Source organism: Pecten maximus, chromosome 7, assembly GCF_902652985.1.
Source record: "Pecten maximus chromosome 7, xPecMax1.1, whole genome shotgun sequence".
Taxonomy (NCBI): domain Eukaryota; kingdom Metazoa; phylum Mollusca; class Bivalvia; order Pectinida; family Pectinidae; genus Pecten; species Pecten maximus.
In genome coordinates, this window is record NC_047021.1 from 45,337,555 (window position 1) to 45,351,009 (window position 13,455).

Consider the following 13,455-nt stretch of genomic DNA (forward strand, 5'->3'; position numbering starts at 1 on the left):
AGTCCTATTCTAAAATACACCAATATAAATATTTCATTAGGTAATTGAACGCAATATGTAAAAAAGTATATTTTATATGGAAATGAAAAACAAAAATGAATTTAACAAAAATACGACGGCTACGCTTTATAATTATTTATTTTCGGCAAATGTCTACGTTAATGATGTTTATGTAAAGCAAGATAATACAAAACTTGTGACGTGACAAGTTACATTTTAAAAAACGACAGAAAAAAATCCCGCGAGCCGGAGTCGAACCAGCGACCTAAGGATTGCTATCTTAACCACTACAGTCCTCCGCTCTACCAACTGAGCTATCACGGGATGATAAGTAATGGCGATCGCAGTTTTGTTATATTTGTTAAATTCCTCTACGGCAAGTCTATGATTTCAGTTTTTTATCGTACGCTAAGTTAAAGAGTTTTCGGTCACTTTGAAGTAATTCATAGCATTTTTATTGAATGCAATTGTCATGAAGATTATCATACCTTCGTTTAATTAACATTTCATAATTAATCCCCTTCTGGTCACATGACTTTAAACATGGCGGCTGTTGAGGTTTCATCCATGAATCGCCCGGTTACAAGAAGATTACAGAGTAATATATCTGATTCGACAGATTTATCTGTTGATCAATGCATCGAGAAAGCCAGAGAAAAGTTACTTTTCAAAGAATTTGATGAATGCATACAGCTGTGTGAGACAGGAATCACAGAGGCCCATATGAAGGCTGACAACGTGAGGTGAAGTACATAGAATGTACATCTGGTCACAGGTGCCTGACTCGTTTTATAAAATAATAACATAGGCTATAAGAGTACATATAAAATGTGCTCTTATATGTTATTATTTTATAAAACGAATCAGGCACCTGTGGTCTGACAGATGATCTGTTATTATAGATCCTATGAATTATACTCCAGCAATGTTAGGCGATTACAGGTCTATGACGGGCACCTTGTAACAGTCGTCCCAATATTGTGTCAGATAATGTATCGGCCGACCAGTGCCTATATGTCAAAGAGTAGATTAAATATACTGAGTGAATGTCTAGAAAACTGGCCATAATATAGTAGACTCCAAAATTCTGAGTGGTATTGCTTCTTAGCAAACTATATGCTATGGAAAAATCAAGATTTAAAATGCAGCCCAATTTTCAATTAAAATGGAGACCATTAGGTAATATTGTACCCTACGTATACAAAAATCTTAAAGGATCCTAGCCCGAGTTTCCTCTGGCCCTGAGACCATGTCTGGTGTGGGCATGACACTGACATAACACCTACCTTATATATATGGATAAATGAGATATTTATTAACCCCAAAATACCCATATAGTCCCAAATTGGTGTTCAATTCCGGGCTAGCAGAATCCCTGCATTTCAACCTGTACAAACATTGTGTGCCCTGATCTAGGGCTTTTTGGGGTCGTTAATGGGGCCCATTATAGAAATATCGTATCATGTTTAAGCCCAATTCCCATATTTTGCAGTTTACTCCTGAAAAAAATCCGTCCTAAAATGATGAGACAAAAAAGCTCTGCATCCCAAACCAGTGAGAAAACGTCTGATCCTTCAGCAGGTCTTGATATTTATGCTACATGTAGATTTAGTCCTTATTCATTTAACATGCACACATTACAAATAATATAATTTGTGTACGTAGCAGAACTGGTCTGGGCTGAACGTCGTCGGAAGTTCAAGTGATTAGAGTACTAGTGTCAATCTAGAGTTCAGAGGTGGCGGGTTTGAGTCAAGTCTGGTTGCTGCATTTTCCTCTCAAGTTATTACAGTATAACTTCTTAGTTTACATTCAGAGTAAAAGCACAAAATATCGAAGCATAGACACAAGTGTAAGATTCTGTTTATAAAAATTAACCCACATTTGTAATATCGGTGAACGCATTAAAAATTCATCTCTATATACATAGTATACATGTAAAACACTGACATGCTGACTCAGACAATATTGTATGTCTCTACAGAGAGGTGATATTTTCATGACATAGCTATATCACATGGGATACTCATGATGTAGCCAGGGGTTGACATTAAGGCTTGTCCGGCCGGTACCAGACTAAATTGCTGTCGGACAAGTGAAAGTATCAAAACACTTGTCCGACGGGACAAGTAACCAATATTGTCTTCATGTTGTTTATTTATATTCTGAAATCAACATTCACAAGACTTCACCTTATACCTATGATAGAAAAGAAACGAAAACATGGATAGTGTACATTGGAAGTGACTTGTTCAAAAAGAAAATAGTTTAATTCAGAACACTAATGCAGATGATAACTAAACTTTCTGTGTTTTTCAAAAATATTCAATCAGCCCCATTGGTATCTTTGAATTGAATATGCATATTGGAAAAAAAAGGAATATGAATAAAAGCGTACAAGGAAATTGCAAGTGTATTTGATGGACTAAAGTGGCAACAGATGCAGGCTCGCTATTTATTGCAAGATTTAGCAAATGTAGTATTTCAGATATTTATGCACTATTGCATTTCTACAATTATGTTCATGTTTTAGTCAGTTTATTTCTATTCTTATAAGACTAGTTTAGTTTCTGTAAATCGAAAATAGGCAGTCAGTAGCATTTTTTTTCTTCTTCATTATGTAATTTGGACAAAACACCAAATAATTAAATATCAGTAATATAGTTGTCATTGCAATGTTATCATTTTACTGCATGACATACAGACATTGAAAAACATCATTTAACTTAATTGAAAATTTTCAAGTGGGACAAGTGATAATTCTTTCGGACAAGTGAATATAAATGTTACTTGTCCAAAGGGACAAGTGCAGAAAAAAGTTAATGTTGACCACTGGTAGCCATATATTACATGTAATCATTATGTAGCCATGATCATATTACATGTGATAATCATGATGTAGCCATATATTACATGTGATAATCATTATGTAGCCATATATTACATGTGATAATCATGATGTAGCCATATATTACATGTGATAATCATGATGTAGCCATATATTACATGTGATAATCATGATGTAGCCATATATTACATGTGATAATCATGATGTAGCCATATATTACATGTGATAATCATGATGTAGTCATATATTACATGTGATAATCATGATGTAGCCATATACTACATGTGATAATCATGATGTAGCCATATATTACATGTGATAATCATGATGTAGCCATATATTACATGTGATAATCATGATGTAGCCATATATTACATGGGAAAGCTGCAGTTGTGTGATTTGTATACATAAATTACTGATTTTCACTTTTTTTTCACCCTGGTATATTAGTGGACAGAAGAATCTTGAGACGCTTTGTATCCTGGCCATCCAGGCGTATGCTGAACTCAACCAGTGGCAGCAGGTTATGCCGTTTGTACAGAAGGTATTCGGCAGCGTGGAAGATTGTCCTTACAAGGTGATGCACCTATGGTAAGAATTCCGTTCATTGTTATTCACTATTCCTTTGTTCTTTAGCTATTATTAATATGCTACATCTCTGACTTTTGATTATAATCTATTGAAAAGAGGAAATTAATTTTTGCATTTTCTCAATTCTGCCATGCAATTGCTATGCAACGCCAGTTTTGATGGGTTTAGAACCGTATATGATTTGCCAGTAATCCACTCTCGTGTCAATAATACATGCTCGTGAGTACGTCGTACTAGCTTCACTTATGTATCTAATATTCCCCCACTGATAACACAGTTACTGTAGCCGAGTGGGCTAATGGGTTAGATGATAACACAGTTACTGTAGCCGAGTGGGCTAATGGGTTAGATGATAACACAGTTACTGTAGCCGCGTGGGCTAATGGGTTAGATGATAACACAGTTACTGTAGCCGAGTGGGCTAATGGGTTAGATGATAACACAGTTACTGTAGCCGAGTGGGCTAATGGGTTAGATGATAACACAGTTACTGTAGCTGAGTGGGCTAATGGGTTAGATGATAACACAGTTACTGTAGCCCAGTGGGCTAATGGGTTAGATGATAACACAGTTACTGTAGCCGCGTGGGCTAATGGGTTAGATGATAACACAGTTACTGTAGCCGAGTGGGCTAATGGGTTAGATGATAACACAGTTACTGTAGCCGAGTGGGCTAATGGGTTAGATGATAACACAGTTACTGTAGCCGAGTGGGCTAATGGGTTAGATGATAACACAGTTACTGTAGCCGCGTGGGCTAATGGGTTAGATGATAACACAGTTACTGTAGCCGAGTGGGCTAATGGGTTAGATGATAACACAGTTACTGTAGCCGAGTGGGCTAATGGGTTAGATGATAACACAGTTACTGTAGCCGAGTGGGCTAATGGGTTAGATGATAACACAGTTACTGTAGCCGAGTGGGCTAATGGGTTAGATGATAACACAGTTACTGTAGCCGAGTGGGCTAATGGGTTAGATGATAACACAGTTACTGTAGCCGAGTGGGCTAATGGGTTAGATGATAACACAGTTACTGTAGCCGAGTGGGCTAATGGGTTAGATGATAACACAGTTACTGTAGCCGAGTGGGCTAATGGGTTAGATGATAACACAGTTACTGTAGCCGAGTGGGCTAATGGGTTAGATGATAACACAGTTACTGTAGCCGAGTGGGCTAATGGGTTAGAGGATAACACAGTTACTGTAGCCGAGTGGGCTAATGGGTTAGATGATAACACAGTTACTGTAGCCGAGTGGGCTAATGGGTTAGATGATAACACAGTTACTGTAGCCGAGTGGGCTAATGGGTTAGATGATAACACAGTTACTGTAGCCGAGTGGGCTAATGGGTTAGATGATAACACAGTTACTGTAGCCGAGTGGGCTAATGGGTTAGATGATAACACAGTTACTGTAGCCGAGTGGGCTAATGGGTTAGATGATAACACAGTTACTGTAGCCGAGTGGGCTAATGGGTTAGATGATAACACAGTTACTGTAGCCGAGTGGGCTAATGGGTTAGATGATAACACAGTTACTGTAGCCGAGTGGGCTAATGGGTTAGATGATAACACAGTTACTGTAGCCGAGTGGGCTAATGGGTTAGATGATAACACAGTTACTGTAACCGAGTGGGCTAATGGGTTAGATGATAACACAGTTACTGTAGCCGAGTGGGCTAATGGGTTAGATGATAACACAGTTACTGTAGCCGCGTGGACTAATGGGTTAGATGATAACACAGTTACTGTAGCCGAGTGGGCTAATGGGTTAGATGATAACACAGTTACTGTAGCCGAGTGGGCTAATGGGTTAGATGATAACACAGTTACTGTAGCCGACTGGGCTAATGGGTTAGATGATAACACAGTTACTGTAGCCGAGTGGGCTAATGGGTTAGATGATAACACAGTTACTGTAGCCGAGTGGGCTAATGGGTTAGATGATAACACAGTTACTGTAGCCGAGTGGGCTAATGGGTTAGATGATAACACAGTTACTGTAGCCGAGTGGGCTAATGGGTTAGATGATAACACAGTTACTGTAGCCGAGTGGGCTAATGGGTTAGATGATAACACAGTTACTGTAGCCGAGTGGGCTAATGGGTTAGATGATAACACAGTTACTGTAGCCGCGTGGACTAATGGGTTAGATGATAACACAGTTACTGTAGCCGAGTGGGCTAATGGGTTAGATGATAACACAGTTACTGTAGCCGAGTGGGCTAATGGGTTAGATGATAACACAGTTACTGTAGCCGACTGGGCTAATGGGTTAGATGATAACACAGTTACTGTAGCCGACTGGGCTAATGGGTTAGATGATAACACAGTTACTGTAGCCGAGTGGGCTAATGGGTTAGATGATAACACAGTTACTGTAGCTGAGTGGGCTAATGGGTTAGATGATAACACAGTTACTGTAGCTGAGTGGGCTAATGGGTTAGATCCTGGTTTTCTCCTCAGTGTACTATCACGACGTGAGTTCGAATCCTAAATATGCCACGTTTTTTTATTCATCCCTTTTTTTTTAAATTTTCAAAATCAATGCCATATGATAGATGTTCTTGATTGTAGTACTGTAGTGCCGGTAAAGAAATGTATATATTGCTGTTTTTTTTATTAGAAAGAGGTCGATCTCAGAACTAAACAGTACATGGTAGAATAGAAATAATCAACTTTGACTCGTGTATTGTTGCAGGATATACAACTCGGACTCAGATATTTTGCAATTTTAATTAATAACTCAGGCCTGCGGCCTTCGTTATTAATTTAATTGCAAAATATCTTGTCCTCGTTGTATATCCTGCAACAATACACGAGTCATAGTTAATTATTTCTGAAACAATTCCATAATAACATACATTGTACTTTATACTCATATGGTGATGCAAGTCTTGGTCCCCACCTCGCACGTTCTCAGTGGGAGCTCGTGAGACTCATGATATTCAAAGCTTGTTCCCACAAAGAACTTTTATTTCAATCCAAGATATTATTCAATACTATACGGCATTTAAAGTGAATATTATTCCGTCCTATATGATACTCTTGTTACCTTTTAAAGCCATTAAAGTGGCATTCCTTCGTTTGATTAGTGTTTAAGTCATCAGAATTAAACTTACTGGAAAATATGTATTTTTCCAAGTAGTAAAAGTTATAATCTTTACATTAATACAGCAGTTTTATTCTCAAGATAATCCAAAGTTCTTCGAGTATTGAGTCTTAATTTGACCCAAAGTATCACTAATTACTGCAAAGACATACAGGATACGCCTTTTCCTTGTACATTTCGGTGTTAATTTCATTACATATACTCATATAATCATCATTCGGACATAGATTTCATTAATAGAAATTGGGCATGTTTCTGATGTCTGAACACATGATTGCTCATCTAAATTATCGGATACATCACAAAGTAATTCCATCCTAATGTATTTCAGGTCTTGGTATATAATTTTCATTCTGATATCAAGTGATCTGATTTAGATATTAATTTTTTGATTTGTTGAATTACCTCTATACCATGTGATTTTGTGTATGTTTGGGAGAATTTGTATTATGTGTTGTCAACAGTGAATTTATCATCCTTACCTAAAAAGTCAAACTTTGACTTATTTATATCAGACAATATGTCAGAATTATCAATGATCTAGAAATAATTTTCTATTTGTGAAAATTGGCAATTCATTTATTAAAAATGAGACCAACATCAGTGTTGAATGATATACAATGTATTGTAGTTCTACTTTCAATGTGAAAAATATGATAGAAGGGAGATAACTCTTGTAAGCCACCAGATGAATCAAATGTACTACAGGACCCTAGTAAAATATTTAATGTACATCCCTCAAGGTTTGTGACACATGTACAGGAGCCACAAATTAAGTGATTCAAATTAAGCTGTGCTATATAATTATGATAAGACAATTTTTCCCCTGTACTCACCATATATCAAATTTCTGAATTTCTCAAGTCCTCTCATGGGCTTAACATTTTACTGGAACAGGTCTGAATAGATTTCCATTTAAAACATATTGTGATTAAGTATATATAGTGGTTACACAACGAGTGGTTGCTGGATATGGAATTTATTTCACACGAGTAAGTTATTTTTTAAAAGTTACAAAAGATGGGACCTTTGCAAGTGTCTTGTGTAACTTTTAAAAAATAACTTACAAGTGTGAAATAAATTTCATATCCAAAAATTAGGAGGCGTGTGACCTGTTTCTACCACAATAATATCAGCTTGAATCAAAGGGAAACGAGGTAAAGTCTTATATCGCATATACAAATAAGGCGTAAGGCGTGATGGCCGGGATCCGGTAATGTGACGTCATTCTATTATTGATGACGTCAATAACAATTGCAGCTCGGGTCAAAGTTCGAATTCTTGATCAGTCAAAAGACCGAAAGGTCATATATTTATCCAACAGTCGGGACATTTATGCAATGGCTTGAGAGTGGAATAACACAGCGTATTGTGGTAGAAATTCACTTTAAACTGAAAAAATCTGGAGACAAACAGACATGTACTGTATATGTAACAAATTAAAATAAATTTCATTTCTTCTTTGCCTTTATTAAAAACTGATTGTCAAACACAATGCATTCTGGGAAAAATATATGGCTTCTCCACTTGAAACTCAAAAGTATTATATATGAAAATAATGCGGTATTTAAATGATGTTAACTTATTTTCCAAACATATTAATGATATGCTAAGTATATTTACCTATGTTTACAGTATCCTGTTGCATTCTAAAATCAAAGAATACACACAATGCCACGTCCTATCGGGCATTTGGCTGAAGCATCCGGGAAACGTCGGGAGTGAGGGTTACATCGATATAGTGGATGTTTGTATACAGCATATGCTCGTCCCCCAAGGAAAAGTGACTCTGATCCCGAGATATCTGGAATCTTGCCCCGGGGTGACTTCTACTCAGCAACAGGATCTTATAAACTACTACAGCACACTACACGCATCGAAACACGATGAGAGTAAATCCGTCAAGTTCAAAGATGCAAGTCAGGAAACAGACGTCAAGGAATCGTGTAACAATGAGAAGGCCGAAAAACACAAAATACAGACAGGTATATATATATATATATATATTATCCCCCGTATATAAGAAATATAAACTTTATCTGTTTAAAACAATTGCAAAATAAATTAACTTTTATTGCATTTTTACCAGTGAAATAATAAAATTATTCATTAATTTTTTGTGAAAAATATCACTTTTCTGATTTGACCAATCAAAACACTGCTTACAAATGACAATGGGGAAAATTAAAAGCTGAAAATGTAATAAACAGAATATCTAACAATATCTTCAGTAATACCAAATATATTTGACGACTGGGGCTAATATTTTAATATTTTTCATGAGTGCGGAACTATATATTGTAAATTCACTCACTCTTGTTGGTCCGGAATGAAAGCATTCAAAGAGTCTGTAGGAAGAAACTGAGAACCCAGAGATAACCCAAATGACCGGGCAGATGACCCCAGTGTCTTTTTACACCCATTTTGGTAATCAAAATGTGGCCACCTAGGGGAAAGGCTACTGTATTACCACTGTGCCACATGACCACCCAATTTATACCCATTTTTGGTATCAAAATGTGGCCACCTAGGGAATGCTTTCATTCTGGACCAACTAGAGTCACTGCATTACCACTGCTACCTGACCGCCCAACTCACACCCATTTACAAAAATATTCCCGCCATGCTACGCTGTGTTGTGCCCAGATTTATGTAGCTGCTGCCTTTGTTACAGATCATCGCCTGGTCACGTTTGCCAAGACCCTAGTGAGCCGTATGAAATTGTACAGTCTGGATACCATACTAAAGGTGGCGGCACTAACAGTGTGTCTTTACCTCCTCACATTTCAAGGTCACAACGGTAAGTATCATTCCAGTAGTAATCGGCTATCGCTTGTAATTCCTTAATCAATCCTTGGTTATGATTTGAAAGTCCAGGGCTTTTTCTGGGGGATTTTTGGGGCCGTTAATAGGCCCCATTCCCAATTGAAATTATTTCATATTCTAATTTAACTAAGCCAAATACCTAAAGTTTGAAGTTTACTCCTGAAAAAATCTTTCCCAATTCACCAATTTTCTTCCCAAAACAGGAAGAAAAAAGCCCTGAAGTCCTGTTATAGATAATTGATTATATAGGTAATCGGATGATTAGTATTCAAATTTTCTTTGAAATTAAATATTTTCTCAGTTGCTGTCATATTAGATTACAGTTGTTAAATTGTACAGGGTTTATAGTCATAACATGAACTGTTTTTCTGTGTTAAATTTCGTGCAAGCGAGCCTTGTAAACAAATGCAGTAAACACCGCTATGTATCTGTGTGTATTTATAGAAAATCTCTATTTATTTTTGCATTATATAAGATGACATGGCATGAAATCCTCCACTAAATGTTTCAACATTTAATTTTTTGGTAAATTTAAAGCCCACCTGTATACAAACACCTGTCTGTAAAGGTCACCTATACAACAAATATCTGTTTATAAAGCCCATCTGTAAACAAACACCTGTCTATTAAGGTCATCTATACAACAAATATCTGTTTATAAAGCCCACCTGTAAACAAACACCTGTCTATTAAGGTCACCTGTACAACCATACACCTGTCTTTAAAAGTCACCTGTAAACAAACACCTGTCTGTAAAGGTCACCTATACAACAAATATCTGTTTATAAAGCCCACCTGTAAACAAACACCTGTCTATTAAGGTCACCTGTACAACCATACACCTGTCTTTAAAAGTCACCTGTAAACAAACACCTGTCTGTAAAGGTCACCTATACAACAAATATCTGTTTATAAAGCCCACCTGTAAACAAACACCTGTCTATTAAGGTCACCTATACAACAAATATCTGTTTATAAAGCCCACCTGTAAACAAACACCTGTCTATTAAGGTCACCTGTACAACCATACACCTGTCTTTAAAAGTCACCTGTACAACAAACACCTGTCTTTAAAAGTCACCTGTAAACAAACACCTGTCTATTAAGGTCACCTATACAACAAATATCTGTTTATAAAGCCCACCTGTAAACAAACACCTGTCTATTAAGGTCATCTATACAACAAATATCTGTTTATAAAGCCCACCTGTAAACAAACACCTGTCTATTCAGGTCACCTGTACAACCATACACCTGTCTTTAAAGTCACCTGTACAACAAACACCTGTCTACCAAGCCCACCTGTACAACAAACACCTGTCTATTAAGGTCACCTGTATAACAAACACCTGTCTACCAAGCCCACCTGTACAACAAACACCTGTCTATTAAGGTTACCTGTGTACAACAAACACCTTTCTTTAAAATTTACCTGTACAACAAACACCTGTCTATTAAGGTCACCTGTGCAACAAACACCTGTCTATTAAGGTCACCTGTGCTACAAACATCTGTCTATAATGGACACATATTTCAATTACTGTTTTAATATATCTAATTTTATTTAATCCTCCTAATAAATACGACTTGCCTATATATATATGTACCATTTTTTCTATCATGAGTTACCTTTATAGATAAGTTGGACTGAATGACACTTATATTTTTCAGGCGATACCTCCAGCAATTTCAGTAGGCTTGCATCAATTGGACGAAATCTCATCAAAGCATTGAAATCTCTTTTGTGGCCCAGATCATCGTCATAGCAACAGAGAGAGACTTCTCTCAGCAGTATTACATTGTTATTCCAGTGACTATAATGACTAAAATAGTACCGGATCAACATGGTTGTTATTTAGTATTGATGTAGGACAACTTCCTGCATACCAGGCAGTAATTTGTATTGCCTTTTCATTTGTTTAATCACCTCATAAATAGCCAAGGTCATTTTGAAGTGGGATACCATTGTAGTAGTTGGTGGCTACCTCACTGTGATATCCATGATATCAAAGGTCTGCAGTCTCAATCGTCAAATGGGTCAGGGGAGGGGAGAGCAGACATCTTTGTGTTTTCAATAAGCTGGGTGGGCTTCAGTCGTTACTCATTTTACAAATGTAAGTTCTGCCAGTGCTCAGTATTCAGGAAGGGACAACTGGTTCGTCTGTTGTCAGTATGATCAGACTGGATGAAGTGTCTTGTTGATATCCTCAGTAGTATGCTTACTGTAAACATGGTTAATTTTGCGATTTAGATATGTAAACTATACATGTTGGGGTAATTTTCGCGATCGATATGCAAATTGATATGAAAATAATATGCGTGGGGAAATTTTCGCGATCAAAAGGACTCTATGTCATTAGCGTAAATTTCCCCCACACGTAAATTTCCACATTTATAGTAAGTGAGGAAGCACTCTCGAGTCAATATCAATTTTGTGCTCTCACAAGGAGACAAACACAAGCATACAGCAGTCTCCCAAAACACACACACACACATTCTGAGATTGCTTTTCAGGTCCGAAGGGCAAAGGTCAATGTCACTGTTACTGAAAATAGAAAATTCATTTCCTTGATATAACTTTTTAAATCACCCAACTTTCTGCACAGACAACACGTCCACTTCCATGGATTCTTGTTTTAGTGATGTAAGAGTCCACTAGGTATGGAACCTAAGACCTCTGGGTCACTAGCCATATGCTCAACCAATCGAGTTCAGACGGGTTGTCTCTAGCAGAGAAGTATATCATGGCTAGTATTAACCAGGGTTACATACCCCCCCCTCCCGCCAGTTTAGACCTGTCCCTCAAGTTTTCCAGGAGTATCAGCGATGCTTTTGGAGCAAAGCTTCCATGAGGGATCAAACCTGAGATTTCTGGCTTGCTAGTCTTAGGCATAACCAATCAGGCTAAGAGAAGTTCTCACTAGCCGAGTGGTATTTTGCGCTAGTATTGACTATGGCATCTTCGCTAGCCAAGGATTCTGATTACGTTACACTCCACGAACCCTTGGCGGATATAGTCGTGTTCAAACCGTCGCGCTCTGGAATCCCAGGGCACCCAATCAAATCGTGTTTTACATTCTGGCTTGGTTTCGCAGTAAACAAAAAATGCGGCACCCAGTACAGAGCTACATTGCCGACTATGTCATGGCATTTTACCTAAATACAAAAATCACAATCTTTGGGGGAACATTCGCAGTGTTTGATCAATTCATATAAGTCATTGATCACATATCTCATCGAAATGACACCAAACCTCGATGTGTGTTTGTAAACATCACCGATGAAGTAAATCGGTAACGCTTGTTTTGATTGCTCGAAAATTTCATGCGTGAAGGGTGGTAATTTCGAATCACCGCTAGAGGGCCAGAACTGACGCCTATATCTGCCAAGGGTTCGTGGAGTGTAACGAAACAGAAGCCTTGGCTAGCGAAGATGTGACTATGGCTACATTGATGTTAGTTATAAATGTGATATACCTGTGATTGCCATGATAGAGTGCCAGTGTTGGAGTGATGTGCTGCAGTTATAATTTTATATAAATAACAATACAAAAACAAACAAGGGATTTTTGTGCAATACACATCCAGGTTAATTTATTAGAAAATGATTGTCAAAATTAATTAAAGTTGTTTTGATATGATATTTTTGTTTGTATTTCACATTGTGACAGAATCTTTTGACAATTCAATTGGCGTCTAACTGATTATGACAATAATGACATCTGATCACAGGATTGACTACATCTGATCACATGACTCACTACATCTGATCACAGGACTCACTACATCTGATCACAAGACTGACTACATCTGATCACAGGATTGACTACATCTGATCACAGGATTGACTACATCTGATCACAGGACTGACTACATCTGATCACAAGATCGACAACATCTGATCACAGGATTGACTACATCTGATCACAGGATTGACTACATCTGATCACAGGATTGACTACATCTGATCACAGGACTCACTACATCTGATCACAGGACTCACTACATCTGATCACAAGACTGTCTACATCTGATCACAGGATTGACTACATCTGATCACAGGATTGACTACATCTG

General features: G+C 37.4%; 1 protein-coding gene, 1 long non-coding RNA gene and 1 other non-coding gene across 3 annotated transcripts; 1 reads left to right on the forward strand and 2 right to left on the reverse strand.

The window, feature by feature from the left end:
- Positions 1-237: 237 nt before the first annotated feature.
- Trnay-gua lies at positions 238-324 on the reverse strand. The gene is given in 2 exon segments: positions 238-273; positions 288-324. It is a non-coding gene; the product is annotated as a tRNA-Tyr (tRNA).
- Positions 325-546: 222 nt separating this feature from the next.
- On the forward strand, positions 547-12,356 carry LOC117330964 (peroxisome assembly protein 26-like). Its single transcript, XM_033889548.1, has 5 exons — positions 547-743; positions 3,299-3,439; positions 8,189-8,538; positions 9,228-9,353; positions 11,051-12,356. The coding sequence occupies exons 1-5, from the start codon at positions 568-570 to the stop codon at positions 11,143-11,145; spliced, it is 888 nt and encodes a 295-aa protein (XP_033745439.1). The 5' UTR covers positions 547-567; the 3' UTR covers positions 11,146-12,356.
- Positions 10,109-10,577, reverse strand: LOC117330965. Its single transcript, XR_004533428.1, has 3 exons — positions 10,492-10,577; positions 10,253-10,395; positions 10,109-10,188 (listed from the first exon to the last, which is right to left on the reverse strand). It is a non-coding gene; the product is annotated as an uncharacterized LOC117330965 (long non-coding RNA).
- Positions 12,357-13,455: the final 1,099 nt, after the last annotated feature.